Raw genomic sequence first — 14,721 nt, 5'->3', positions numbered from 1 at the left:
ATTCGAGTTATTTAACTGGTCAACATTTTTTTCAAATTCGCAGTTAATTTGTGACCGCTCAATCGAATTTTTTTTCGTCTCTTCCATTTTTTTGAATTTTCTATTTTCGTTTTCGACTACAATTAACCTTTGAAGACCCAAAGCATTTCACCAAAATCTCCTCCGGCACTAATTGCCGATGTACATAAGAGAAAAACGTTGTCAAACAAACGCTAATTGTTCGCTTTATTGGCATGACGAATCGGCGAAGCGGGTATAGAGCAGCCGAGAGGAGATGATCCGCGCGAGTATTTCGCGAAATTGTCGCGGTGACAGAAATCCCTGAAGCTTCCGAACAAATGGGAATGCGAGGGACATGGAACACGGCCAATTACCTCTGATCGTTTTTCCAGTTTTTCTCTTTTAAGGCCTCAACGAAAAAAGAACTTTTTCACGTTCCAGTAAAAATGTATTTTGTGTTTGTCACGACAAAGAAATAAAATCTTCGGGGGTTTTCGATTTCCGGTTATTTTTCATGATTTTCCATAGACTCACGAGACAAATTTTGTTCTTCAATGTCAGACAAGGTGATTTTGCTGAAAATTAAAAAATTGAACAAATCTCAAATATTCATTAGATTCCTGTTTTATTTATGATTGCAGAAATAATGAAGAGAGAGGCTGACGCCAATGCTATGGCAGGGGGTCCTCAGAGTCCCCATAAACGTTACCGTCAAGGCGACGATGAACTTCGACTTCTCATCCCTAGCAAGGTATGTCAAAACGAGAGCATTTCTGCATCAAATTTTCAACCATTTTTTCTTCAATTTTATTGTTGAATGAATTGAACAAAAATAATTTGAAAAATACAAGCAAAATGTATTTTTATCATGATAATATTTAAATTCGTTGATAAAGTAAATTGTTTTGATTTCGAAATTCATAAATGATTGTAAAATGGATAAAATTTCGTTAAAAATGATGAAACTTGGTGAATTAACAGTCTCTTGGGAAATTAAAAAAAAATTGTCATTAATTTTTCTGTGATCGATGAACAATCGAAATATAAAAATAAAAGAACATCGAAAACGTAAATACAGTTATTAGTAACCGAGAAGAGTCGAGTAGTTTTGCATTGCTCATGCGAATATATATCGACGCGTTTTAGCGCGTCACGGATCCTTTAGCTCCGTTACTACTTCCGGTCATTGTGATTGCGCCAAGGAGCGAACGAGAACGCCTTTCACGCATTTTTTTCTTCCATGTATTTTCCTGTCTTTATTTTCTCTCTGCTTTCCTTATTATTCGCTTCAATCTTTTTCACGGCATTTTGGTCTCGAAAATCTATTTATTTCCGTCGGTTATCTCATTTGAAAAACATTCAAGATTCTCCGGAATGATTTACCGGTGAAATTGCAGCGCGAAGCGGCTTGAAAACCGTTGCAACATTCATTCACTCCGCTCCTGTTTATATTCGCTCTCGTTTTATCTCCATTCCGCAATTGTTGCTTTTTTTCAGCAAAGTCTCGATATTTATCTGGTGTTCTCACGTCACGCCATCCTTATCGTTGGCCATCTCCCGACTTTCTAGTCTCTTTGCTCACTTTATTCCGCTCGGAACTTCTTTTGTTCGAGGAAGTTGAAAATTCAAGGATAAAGAATACGTTATTCCGAGAATTTGAAAAATTTCGTTAGCCTTCGTGGTGGTACAGCGTTCGCTCCATTAGCTCTAAATTCGTTCCCTAGTGGGTTCATTCATCGAGCCAAGACACACCGATCCATTCATTGAGCTACACAGCTCTGGGCATCGAGCCCAAAAGCGAAAGGAGCAAAACAAATTGAGTGCAATGAGCCCTCGTGCTGCTGAAACGGGAGAGAGTAACGGTCGAAAAAATAGAGAAAGACCCGAAGAAAGAGAGCCGAACGAACTTGATTAGAATAATCGTAATCCCTCCTCCGGACGTTGCGTCGATTCATTATACATTTTCCACGCGTGTATACAGGTTGTCACAAAAATCGTCTTCAAGAATCCGAGAGTCGATAGGTTTTGAAATTCCAAGTCGAAAAGTCCTTAGCCGTTTTTCTCTCGGACCAATAGTTCGCCAGTTATTCACCGATCAAAATCTCGCCCGTGGAGCGCGGGGTGGGGGTAGCGCTCCGCTCCCCGCCGCTCCCGCTCAACGTTCTCGCGGAGCGTCCAACGCTCATCGATCGATATCTCCCGAACGGCGCGCTCCACAGAAAAACCGCCAAATACTTTTTTCCTCAGAATTTTATTTCCTACCGAATCCCGTCGATTTCAACTATCATTTTTTCGACACACAGTATATTTTTTAAGTACAGTATACTATGAAAGTTAACGAGCCCGCTATTGTTTTCGAGCATGCAATTCATCGCTGGAATAAGAAGAGAATGAGAGCAGGGAGAGAAGAAATAAAAGGCACGTTACCATTGAAACGCACCGAGTTCACATGTGTACAAATCATGGACCACACACACGCACACGAGTCTCTCATACTCCATAGTGGCGTCGTTCTCGTCGCGGAATTCTCGACTATTCCCGCTCTTGTCGCATAAAAAGAAAATCCCATTACGAAACTTTTTTTCCTCGTTTCCCTCCCTCCCTTTTTTCATTCGCTCGTGTACATAATAAATTGTTTTTATTCTTCTTTTGACGTCCGATTTACTGACTTATCTTAACTCGGGGGCTCTTGATTATACTATTATGCGAGCCAATACTCGCAAAGTACCGGCTTTACGATTAATAATATGCAAATTCAACGGAGAATCGACGTTTTTTTCATATTTTCTCGTTACCCCGAGACCTGAAAATATCTCAGCTCGTGCATACTTTTTCATTTAAACCCAACGAACTTTCTCCCTCAAACACCACGAAAAAACAACGAATCCCCCCCGGGGAACAAAAAAATCCAATCTTCCTCAAATAACGTTTGCAAATTTGAAAAAGCTGTTCATCGAACGAAAACAATGAAAGTAATCACAAAATCTGACGCATCGAAACTGCTCAAACGCAACATTCAGCCACTCCTCGATTCTTACGCAATGATTTTCTCTCCTCACTGCGCAGCATCTCTATTAGGCACTCCGTAAAATGCCTAGTTATCCCACATGTTGCGTGGATCAGTGCACTTCGCGAAATTGAGATCTCGCAACAGTTTTCGCAACAAATACCAACTGCACAATCGGCAAGTGCAATAACTCACGCCCCTGTCCGATGAATTATTTTTCTTTCTCTCTCACACTCACGCTCTCCCCATCTCGCCGGTGGGAGAGACCACCTGGTCTATTTACCTTTCTCGACTCGATTCAAGGACGTATTATTGCGATGCGGTTGATCGCCTCTCCTCGCGTACCAAGTACTACTCAAACTCCAAGTAGGCTACGATTACGCTCCTCCTGCATTCCTCAGTACGTATATCCACGTACGATCAAAGATAAATATATGGACAAAGATATTTCAGCGTTTGATTCAACGCTCCGTACACTTGTCCGATTAAGGTAGTTCGGCCGTTCGATGGAGCCAGGTCCACTTTTTTCCGGTAAATGGCAGATTAAGGTCTCCTGATGACGACAATGGCGCTGAAGTTTGCAACGTTGGAGTCCAACGAAATGCTCTAAAAAACCCCTCAAATAATTCCGGTGAATCTCCAATTTTTTTCTCTGCCGAATTCGCAATTCGTAGTTTTTCAACCTGCGCCTGATTCGTCAAATCAAAAATTGCTGAGTTACAAATCTTTTTTTCGTTCATTCCGTTGGAGTCCAACGTTGCAAACTTCAGCGTCGTATAACGACAAGCAGAGTTGCGGGGCCTCTTACGGGCCTAAATTTTGAATTATTTCATTTACAATTTTGAGTCTTTAACACCGATTTATGGGAGAATTCAGAATAATATTAATTGTGAAAAAGTTTAACGGTGCTTGAGCTTCGGAAAAGTTTATATCACGAAGAAAATTTATCGGATTTCGTCTATTCAAAAAAAGCATTGCCTTACTGGCCTTTTATAAACTTTCTTTCGTACAATAAAAACGTACGTTAGGTTATGTGTATTTAATTGACTAGTCGAGTTGAAGTATAAATTTTACCTTTTATGATAGTTTTAAAGCATTTTACATTCGCATGATTAAAAATATTCTCAATGTAAGTGTTTATTAATATTATTCACAATTTTGACTTGAATTTAATAAACATAAAGTAGTTGCTAACTTGACTAGTCATAGAGCGGCCGAACTACCTTAAGAGAGATGATTAAACGTTTTCTTTGATTCATTCAACTTTTCCTCCTACCTGAATCCGAATGACGGAAGTAATCGTGAAAGTTTGACTAAAAAAACGTTTCAACAAGTTCCCTTAAAATTTATTTATTCCCGTTGAAATGTCACCAGAATGAGAACCCAAGAAATTGTGAAAGTTTCGCTAAAAAAGCGTTTCAAAAAACTTCCTTAAAATTTATTTATTCCCGTTGCCACTCGAATAAGAACCCAAGAAATCGTGAAAGTTTTGCAAATAAAATTATTTCGATTATGTCCCCGTATAAATTCGGTGATTGATTGCCCGACGAGATGTAGAAAAGAGTACCAAAAACGAGTTTATGTGAGACTATGCGAGGCACAGCAGCACCTGCTCCCAGCAGTGCCGTTTTCTTCTCGAGAAAACAAGTCCGATAATTTATGGTGTTACGTCGTGTCCTTGGGCTCCACATCGCAATCATAATAGCATGTAACGTATAAATAGATATAGAAAAAATAACTTTCATTGAAATCGAGCGTTTTATGCAATGGGCACTACGAAGCTACGTGGCAAGGAATGATGCATTTATTCCTCGGGGCAAGAGGCCCGGGGGGGGGATCGAGAGGAGTTTCATCGTGCCTCGCCTTAACCACTTGTTAATTCAAGCAAAAGATGGCTCTTGCAATTTTTAACGGAGCCAGAGGCTTCTCAGGAACAAAATTAAAAAAAAAAAAAAAAAAAAAAAAAAAAAAAAAAAAAAATCATCGTTTAAATTTGTTTTCCAAATATTATTTTTCAAAATATCATTCCCAGTGTGAGCAGAAAACATGGCAGACACGAGAACAGAATTAAAAATTGAGACAAAAAAGTGTTTTTTCCATTAAAATAAGCATTAAATTCAAATATTCCGATCAAGGGTTCGAACGCTCGAACGGGAGCAAATGAGGAAGGAAATGAGAGGGAAAAACAATTTATCGAGTGTCATAATCGCGGTCAAACGCGTGGGAATATTACGAGCTCGTATCCCGTTTATGTAAGCGTTGTAAACACCAATGTTTTTATAACTCATTCTTTGTATTTTTTTCTCTCCCCACGCCCCTCCCTCTTTCCTGTTTTAATACGCAATAGTCCAAGAGCAAGGATATTTTTATCAAAGCAGAACACTTTTGCGAGGCCCCCCCCCCCCCCCCCCCCCTCCGGTTTACCGTTCATTCGACGTGTAATTACGGACGTTTCATTTTGTAATTATGCGTCCGTACCACGTAACGTTTTGTATACACGATCTTTCACTACGGGAAAAAATAGGATGAAAAGGTGGAAAAGCTTTCGAGGCACGGGTCGTTTGACGCTTGAACGTGAGAAATTATTTTACAAAGTCCTGGAGCGCTGCACGTACCGGAACTCTTGTGACGTGGCTGCTGAACAAAGTACGACGATTGGATCAATGCGCTTCGGACGATTCGTTTGAACTTGAAAAAAAAATTGAAAAATTTTTAAAAATTAAAAAAAAAAATAATAAAAAAAAGTTTTTTTTTTTAATTAAAAAATTCTTAGAATTCAGCTGAGAATAAAAAATCCTTTTGTCATCCCGACACCATAGACGTCGAGTTTTGAAGAAAAAAAAAAAAAGAAGACTTGAAATGCCTCGACTAAAACGACTGCTGCAGGCCCATAAAAAATTAAGGGGGAAAACTCGCTTGGCACAGGCGTTGCGCAATCGTTCTACGATGTGTCACGTAATTGTGGCGAATTAATGCAACCCAAGAGTAGCCGAGAGAGTCTCGCAACTCCCTGCACATTTAATCGGTCGAAATTTTGATCTTTATTCGGTCACGAATCAAGCGTGGCGTGTAAATACTTGAAAAAAAAAATGTTTATCCATTTACGTTGATCAATTAAAGAGAATTTCGGTCAAAACCGTTTGACGAAAAAACTACTGCAGACGGCTGATTAAAAAAAATCATAAAAATTAAAATTAAAAAAAAAAAAAAAAGTTAAAAAAAACAATTGACTCCCACAGCCTTGATTAATTCTCCAGTGCGTAGTCGGCGGGGAACTCTCAATGTGCATTCCACAATGTCGCGTAAACGCAAGAGAACGTGAGCAGTGAGCTTTTACTATGTTCATGCTTACTTTTTTTTTCTACATCGTGTTACTTCATTATTAAATTCTTTTCATATTTTATAACGTCTGTTTTAAAATTTTCAATGGCTACGCATAATTTATTCAGGTCTAGCGCACATTCGAAATCTGTTTTATTAATGGTCACTACGTCATTCAATTTTCGAAATATATATTTTTTTTTAATTTTTCTTCTATTTTTTGAGAGCAGACGATTTTTTTTTCCATAATGAATACTGGAAAATAAATGAAATCAACAATGCTATCGATCCCGGAATATTGACGTACTTACTAATTGCAGGAAATAATTTGAAAAATTATTTAAAAAAATGAAAAAAAAAAAAAAAATTGATGAATAATTTTTTTTCTTGATTTTCTGTTGCAGGTCGCCGGTTCGATAATCGGCAAAGGCGGCCAAAACATCACGAAGCTACGCAGTCAGGTGAGAATCTCGGACAAACGCCGAATTATCGTTTTTTTTTCTTCCTAAATTATTTTCCATTTTCGCGTATATTTTTTGAAAAATACGTTTTTGTTTAAAGTTTATTTTTTCTTTCTATCTTTTTTCCATGTTTTGGCAATCCTTTTATTTTCTTTGCATCTGACTCCTATCGTAATGACTTCTAGTACCGTTTATATTCGCTCATTAACTCCGTACATTATTATTGTAATTTTGTTTAACACTTTTTTTCCATATCCGTACATCTGAGAAGTATATCTTTGAACGCATTTCATTTATACTTTTAAAAATTTTTTTTAACATATCGAATCTCTCTCTCTCTTTCTCCGTCTTTGACTCTCTCGCTCTCTCTTTCTCTCTCTCTTTCTCTCTCTCTCTCTCTCTCTCTCTGTCTCTCTCGATAACACTCGACTCCGAAATTGTTTTCACATGATTTATTTGCGTATACAACAATTTAAATGGTATCAACGATATCGTGCGACAGTAATGAGCTCCATTTGAAAATCGTCGTTGAACGTTTCTGTCACAATTTTTTCTTTTCATTTATCTTCTATTCTCAAAAGTTTTTTTTTACAAAAACCGAAAAAATAAAGTGTGCTGTAAGAGGGTTGCAAGATTTTGGAGTATTCATTTGTCACTCGAGCCATTTTTGAAACAAGAAATATTTGATTTTGTTTCTTTTCACAAAAAAACGAAATAATTTCAAAGTCGATTTTTCACTGGGTTTTCGTTGATAAATAAAAAATATAATCGCATTGTGTTAATGATCACATGAATTGTCAGGACAACAGTAATTTTAAGACGTAAATTAAGAAATTTCGTTGAAATATCGAAATTTAAGAAAATTTAAAAAAATATATGAAAAAAATACAATTTCGTTGGTTGTCTAACTTGGTTGATGGTTTGTGCCCTGGCCCTGCCCCGACCCCGCGGCGTTGCCCCCCTGGCCTGTGCCCTGGTGTGTCGTTGCGTGCCCCGCCGTCGGTTGTTCCGCCCTGCCGTCACACAAAACGATTGCCTTGCCGACCACGTCTCAACATATCCTGGGGGAATCAAAAATGGTGCCGATCCTTGGACGAAATAAAACAAATACCAAAAAACAAAAAAAAAACCAAAAAACAAATTGAACATTCGGAAAAAAAAACAATTGAAAAAAAAAATATTGAAATATTGATATAAACGTCCAACGGCCTACGAATCAACAATCGACCAACCACCTCCGAACTTCAATGAACCAAACAATCGACCAACAATCAACAACAACCACGGCCCGACAGTACAAAGCCTCAATCATTGTACCCGATTGCCCCGGACCCGAACGGTAAATGCCAACACCAAATACTTAATGTCTTAATTCTCATTTCTCTTATCTCTCTCTCTCTCTCTCTCTCTCTATTTTCTCATTTCTCTATCTGCTGTTTGTTTAATTTTTCTTGTTGTTTAATTTTTTATTAAATTCGTCATAATTTTTAGTTTTTTTTTCTGTTGAATAAAAAGTTGGAAATTTGCGGTTTCTTCGTTTGGATTTTGGAGCCAAATTTTTTAATCACTTCACATTTAATCGAATGACTTGAGTTTAATTTGTAATTTGTTAATATTCTTTTCTTTTTTCTGTTTTTTTTTTTTTCAATTTTAATTTTTGTTGAATATCATCGGTCGAATCAGTATTCGTCTCTAATCACGATCCACCGAAACGCAATAATTCATGTGGCTAATGAATATTTCGTTAATTTTAATGATTTTGATGACGACGATTCTTGGTTTTGACTCTGTGAAATGTTTTTTCCTCCGTTACGTCGCCACTTTGTTAATTTTTATTTTCTCTTTTCTCGCTCCTACCTCACTCTTGTTTCAATCCATTTTTTTTCGAAATTTTTCTTTTATTCTTCTGTTACTTGAATTTTTATTATTTTTTTATACGATTCCGGTGGCTCGCGGATTATTGGGATTACAAAATCAGCCACGAATCGAGACTTTTAGGGTCGAAAATTTATTTTTTCTTCCCTCCTCACTCGCGCTCCATTTCTCATTCATTTTTTTAAAAATAATTTTTAATTTTTTTTGTTTTTAATTTTTTTTCTTCAACTTTTTCTCACTTTCCAACTGTTTTTTGCTATCTCCAAAACCCTCCGGGATTACGCGGACGCGCAGTCCTGCTGGATTAATGTGCATCAGGCCGCTCGATATGCTCTTGCGTTGATGAAGCAAAAAATCCGATAAAATGGAATAAATACTCGTTTTTTATCTCCGTTCCCATATAAATATAGTTTCATAATGAAAATATTTATTTCATCACATTTGTATAAATATATATCTTTGTATATATAAAAATATTTTTTTTATTGTTTGGATCGATGCATTCAAACAAACACGTTTTATTTTTCTCTCTTTCTCACTGTCTCTCTCTCTCTCTCTTTCTTTTTCTATCTCGACGCCCTGGCGAATAATATATTTTAGGAAAAAAAAACGAAATTACGTCCACCGTTGTCCTCAGCCCCGATGACGCCCGATAGGATTCGTCAATCGTTCGTTATCGATACTTTTGCAAGTAAATTTTTTTAAATTTTTTTTTTTTTTGGTTCTTTCATCACTCTAATCAACACAAATTTCAGGAAACTCGACCGTTGTGCAAACGGCGGACGACAACGGAATTTCTTACTTGAAAAGACTTTTTTTTTTTTTTTTTTTTTAATTTTTTTATTCGTTTTCAAGTACTTTTCAGTCTTCTCATCGTGCGAGCGGAGCCGCGATTTAAAAAATTCATCGAACGTTTGTGGGGAGCCAAAAAAACGACGCTTTTTGCAGCAATTTTTTAATTTTTAATTTTTTTAATGATTCAGTTTCGATTTAACGAACGAAACTTTGAATTTGTTTGCTTGTCGATTCGATACAAATTTCATGAAAATTTAGCGTCGATGAGACTCGAAAAAAAACGAAGTAAAAAATAAAAAGTGAAAATGAATGATTTTCAAAGTCGAAAGCTCGCCGTTTGAATAAATTCCGTTCTCGCCATGCTTCTCGAAAAGTATGATCAATAAAGCGGATTTGTGGAAATGAATAAAAATCCGCAAAAAAAAAAAAACAGTTTCAATTGAACAACGACGAAGAAAAGCGTTCGAAGAAAATTATGAATTTTTCGTGGCTTCTCAAACAGCAAAAACAAATCGACGTGGCTATTTTTTTTTCTTTTTTTTTCACTGTTTTTCTCTCTTCGTTCTCCAGCCGATGTTCGGATTCTCGTTGTGGTATAGAAAAACCGAATAGTTTGGCCAGTAAAAAAGAGGGCGGAGAGTTCGTTTTTCCTGGTTTCACGAAAAGATCATCCGCAAAAACACGCCCCGGCAACGTCTTACCGTGAACCTCGGAGAAAAAAAATAAAAAATAATAAAAAATAAAAAGAAATAAAAATAAAAAAACCCGGGCACCAAGATTCGCGAAAAAAGGAGACGACCCTCTCTCTCTCTCATGTGGGTACTCGTGCGAGAATAAAAATCGCACGGAAAAACGCTTTATCTCCCAAACATCGCGAAACTCCGAGCGCCACTTCGCTTGTACTCGCAAAAAAAGCCCCTTTTCAGATTTCCCGCGAGAGAATGCTCCAAATCGTTCCCTCCTTTCTTATCGCATTCTCTCTTTTTCCTTCCTTTTATCTTTTACTTCGTCTAGTTTTTTTTTTTTTTTTACCCAACAATCACGAAAATTTGTTTTCGTGCACTTTCGTGTTTTTGCTTACTCGTCCTCGTCCTCGGTGCATTCATGTTTTTTCTATCCTTTCTCACCCTCGTCATAGCTGTCTCGAAATGTTTAATAAAATTCTAAAAAATGTAATTTTTAATAAAATTTGCAAAAATGAATTGAAACGATTAATTATTGCAAATTTATTATTTAATAAATTTAATGTTTTTAAAATTTTTATTATAATGATAATATTTGATTAGAATGAAAAAATATTTTATTTTAATAAAATTTTAATTTCTTATAAAATAAATAAAATTTTTAATTTTTTAATTGATTGAATAAAAAGATATTTAAAAATGAAAATAAAATCAATCATTCATTAAATCTTTTCACCATTTCGAATTCGCATATTCGAATGAATTTTCCTTCACAGTTTCAATTTTCAATATTTTTGATTTTTAATATATTTTAATTTTTCATTATTGTTTTGATATTTTAATATTGCCATTTTGTTTTGATTTTTTGGCTTCTGTCTCATCGCGAAAATAATTTTCATTAATATTCCAACTGAAAATGCAACAACATCCGATAAATCTAATTGCTGAGAAGTCGATTCGAAAATGTTGAATTTTCAGGACTCGTTTTCACCGAGAAACTTGTATTAAAAAATTCATTTATTTAACTCGGATAACAATATCGATAAATAATGAAAAATATTTCTCACCCTTTTTCCTGGTCTCCGAGGCTCCCCTCCCCCCCCCCCCCTCCTCCCCCCTTTGCCCTGCTTTCATTACTGTGTCCCCTGTGGGAAATTTTTTACCAACACACGTGAAAAATGGAAAAACGAAGGCTTGAAAAAATGAGGGAGAAAAGGAGCATGGAAAATCAGGCGAAAAAAATGATAAAATCTGAAAAAATAAATGAAAAAAAATTCTTTTCTCCTCCCAGGCATTCCCAATTTAAATTTCGCCTTTTTAATAACATGCACGAAAAACCAAATAACGCAACAGCAGCAATAATAATAAAAACAAACATATTTTTTCGAAATCAGCAGCAGCAATTTCGCGTATCCGTGTGACCTTCGATTGAGTCAAGGGCGTTCCTTAATTCATCGCAAATATAAAAAAAAAAGTGTCTCAAAATATTGATCTTCGAATATGATGGAAAATCCAAATTTTTTGTCGTCTTTAATACTGTTTTTGTTCTCGTAGTCTTGTGTGTACTCCTGCCACGAAAAATTTTCTAAAACTTTGGATATTTCTGTTTTTAGGGTGTTGACCATCAGCTCGGACCTTGATACTGTTCTACAGGTCGTGAACAAGGTCGTCCCTAACCTGGAAGAGGTACGAACTCGAAAAATAAAAAAATTTAAAAAAAAACAAAAAACAAAAAAAAATAAAATTTAACTGTTTTTTCTTTATGTCGGTGCCATTTTAGAATGGCTCGAAACACGGAAGCGACGAAATTGATGTTCGCATGCTCGTTCATCAGAGCCAGGCCGGCTGCATCATCGGCAAAGGAGGCCTCAAAATCAAGGAACTTCGTGAGGTGAGTTTTGTAGTTTTTGTTTTAGCAGCGAAATTCAGAGTTTTTACCGCAGTGCGTCGACCTTCGTGCTGAATTTTCCGAAAAAACTCTTCGAATATTTCTTTTTTAAAAATATTCTCCGATGAACAAAAAAATCTTCACTTTTTTTCGGGGGATTTTTCATTTTGGTTTTCCGCAGTAAATAAAATTTGTCGATTCCAACACCGCCGACAAAAAATCGAATTTCTGAGGCCACGAATCTTCGGAAATTGGTTGAAAAAGAAAATTGGGAAATTCCAGTTGAAGATTCGTTGCGATTGAAAAACTGGGAAATGCGACTCAAAGATAAAAGAAAATTGGCCGGGGAAAGCAGGAGAAAATAATTCATGAAAGGGAGGCAGAATTATTTGCATTTTTCGACGTAGCAAAGAACGACGAGGGGGGCGAAGAGGACCCAGGTTCGCGGGAGGCTCGAAAAGAGCCCGCTGCCACTCAGCGACGTCGCCGAATCGCTTTATTTCCGTTCCCGAGGTCGCGGTGTCTCTTACCTTTTCTACTTTTTCTTTCTTTCTTTACTCCTTTTTCTCTCTCATTCTCCTCCTTCGTGTACATATTTTTATATTTATTTTTTCCTCCCTCTGCTTCCTGCTCGACTTCTTTATTGATTTCTCTCACGACATCGGTTTCTCTCCTTGTATTTCTTCCTCGATTTCTCTCCCCCCTTTTCTTAGTTTTTTTCTTCCTTCCTTATTTCCTCTTTCAGCCTCGTGCTCTTCTTCTCACTTCCGATTGAAATTGAGACTCGAGTTTACTGTTTCTCGATTGTTGTACAGCCCCCCCCCCCCCCCCACCCCAGACTCGCACACGTAAATTTTTTGTATGGCAAATTTTCATCGAGTTACAATTTTTTGGTGTTTTTTTTCTTTTCATCTGAATTTTTTTTTTTTTTTTTTTTCAATTACTGCTGAAGCCTGTTTTTCCCCTTTCCGTGAATCTTTCTCATTGAAATTTCCTTTTAGATTGTAATTGTTGAATTTTATTCTTATTTTCCGATGGCACAACGATTTTTTCATTGGAATTATTGTATTTTTTGAAAATGCAGATCGGGGCCGGGTTGAAGTTCCGAACGGTGAGAAATCAGAAGGCTCAAAAGTCCGAAAATCTAGCTGGGACTCGAAATATATAGATATACCGCACTAGCGAGATTTTCGGACTTTTGAGCCTTCTGATTTCTCACCGTTCGGAATTTCAACCCGGCCCCATGCAGATCCCCCATTCGTGTTCGTTGATTTTTTCATTATTTTTTCATTCGAAAATTGTTTGTATAAAGATTCGACACTTATTGTGGAAAAATGCGAAATTTCGGTAGAATGTTTTCGCAAAGATTTGGCAGTTTGAAGAAATTTTGTTTTTTCCATTCGAAATTTCCGAAGAGAATTATCCGAGGCACGAAAAATCATGGTGTTTCGTAATAAAAACGTTGAAAAATTATTGACGCTCGTGCCAAATGGCGATACGTAAAAATGTTTTTGTGAAAATTAAAAAAAAGAAGCAATGACATGTGCGGGGAGAAACGAACGTTGGCGAGCAGTTTTATTTACGTACTCGCATAAAAGAAGGATTGTTACGTGAAACCGAGAATTAGCGCGTGGCCATTTTAAAATTCTTCCTCTCTCGTTTTTTGCCTCATTCCATGGTTTTTTCATGGTTTTGTTGCCCCCTCGGAGTCCCCCCTGAACGTGGGTGGGACCGGAACTCGATCGGCACTGCCTTCTCGCATGCGTTAACTTCACCAGGTGAATATTTTTTATTTTTTATTTTTTTTTTTTCACGAAACGAGAGAAAGAATGAGCTGAAGAAAGCCTCGGACACAATGACTTACATCCTGTCGAATTATTCAACTTTTTTTACTCCTTTCCCTCCCCCCAGTCGACGCCCCCAATAATTTTCTTATCATCTCCCCCACTCCTCTCTCAGAACCTTAAATTATGCAGTTATTTACCCCTCCTTGCTCCACTTTTCAGGTTTTCAACCCCCCTTTTTCCAACCCCAAATCGATCCTCCATCGTCAATGAAAAACAAGCAAATGTTACTTGAGTTTTGGCCAAACAAATGTTTTTCGTGCCATTCTCCCTTGCTCGGTGACCGTTGGCTTCACTACTTTTGCGTATTCGTTCCAACGTTTTTTTTCCCGGGCTTCCGGTGGCTTAAAAAGCTTTTAATTATTTACAATTTTTATATTTTCATCGATTTTTGAATAATTAAATTCATGAAATTTCATTTAATTAATTATTTTAAATGAAACGTCAATTCGTAGATTCAACAATGCAATAAATTTGATTATAAAAATTTAATAACAGTAAAAACACAAATTTCGATAATCCACCATTTTTTTTAAGCTTTCATTTTTCCCCCTCGAGTTTTGGTGAATTCAAAAGAACATTATTTTTTTAATATTCCCCCGAAAATTTCCATCCCAAATCATTTCGCTGGCCACCTCTGACGTTTACCGAGTGCACATCGTGAAAGCCGACATTCGTGTTTTTTTTCGTCGTTGAAAAGCTCTGTTAAAGGGGATAAAACCAGGCGCGTGGGGAGGTTCATTTTTTTCCTCGAATTTTCCAAGAAAAACAAACATTCCGAAAACACAAAATATTGTACGAGCACAGCCCATCGTTTCACGAATAATCAAATCGGAGTACATCTTTC

At 36.8% G+C, this 14,721-nt stretch overlaps 1 protein-coding gene across 7 annotated transcripts in view; it reads left to right on the top strand.

Moving 5' to 3' along the window:
- The window catches only part of HnRNP-K (Heterogeneous nuclear ribonucleoprotein K), a 68,423-nt gene that overhangs the window by 28,783 nt on the left and 24,919 nt on the right, over nt 1-14,721 (top strand). For all 7 annotated transcript variants that reach the window (XM_043432790.1, XM_043432785.1, XM_043432783.1 and 4 more), the window contains 5 exons: nt 642-751; nt 6,733-6,789; nt 8,085-8,128; nt 11,756-11,828; nt 11,923-12,033. In XM_043432790.1, the coding sequence (XP_043288725.1) occupies nt 647-751; nt 6,733-6,789; nt 8,085-8,128; nt 11,756-11,828; nt 11,923-12,033 (390 nt within the window). In that variant the 5' untranslated portion in view covers nt 642-646. The remainder of the gene's footprint in view (nt 1-641; nt 752-6,732; nt 6,790-8,084; nt 8,129-11,755; nt 11,829-11,922; nt 12,034-14,721) is intronic.

The sequence above is a fragment of the Venturia canescens genome, chromosome 11, assembly GCF_019457755.1.
Source record: "Venturia canescens isolate UGA chromosome 11, ASM1945775v1, whole genome shotgun sequence".
Classification (NCBI taxonomy): Eukaryota; Metazoa; Arthropoda; class Insecta; order Hymenoptera; family Ichneumonidae; genus Venturia; species Venturia canescens.
Note: the sequence above shows the minus strand (reverse complement) of the source record. Positions and strands in the feature narration are given on the sequence as shown.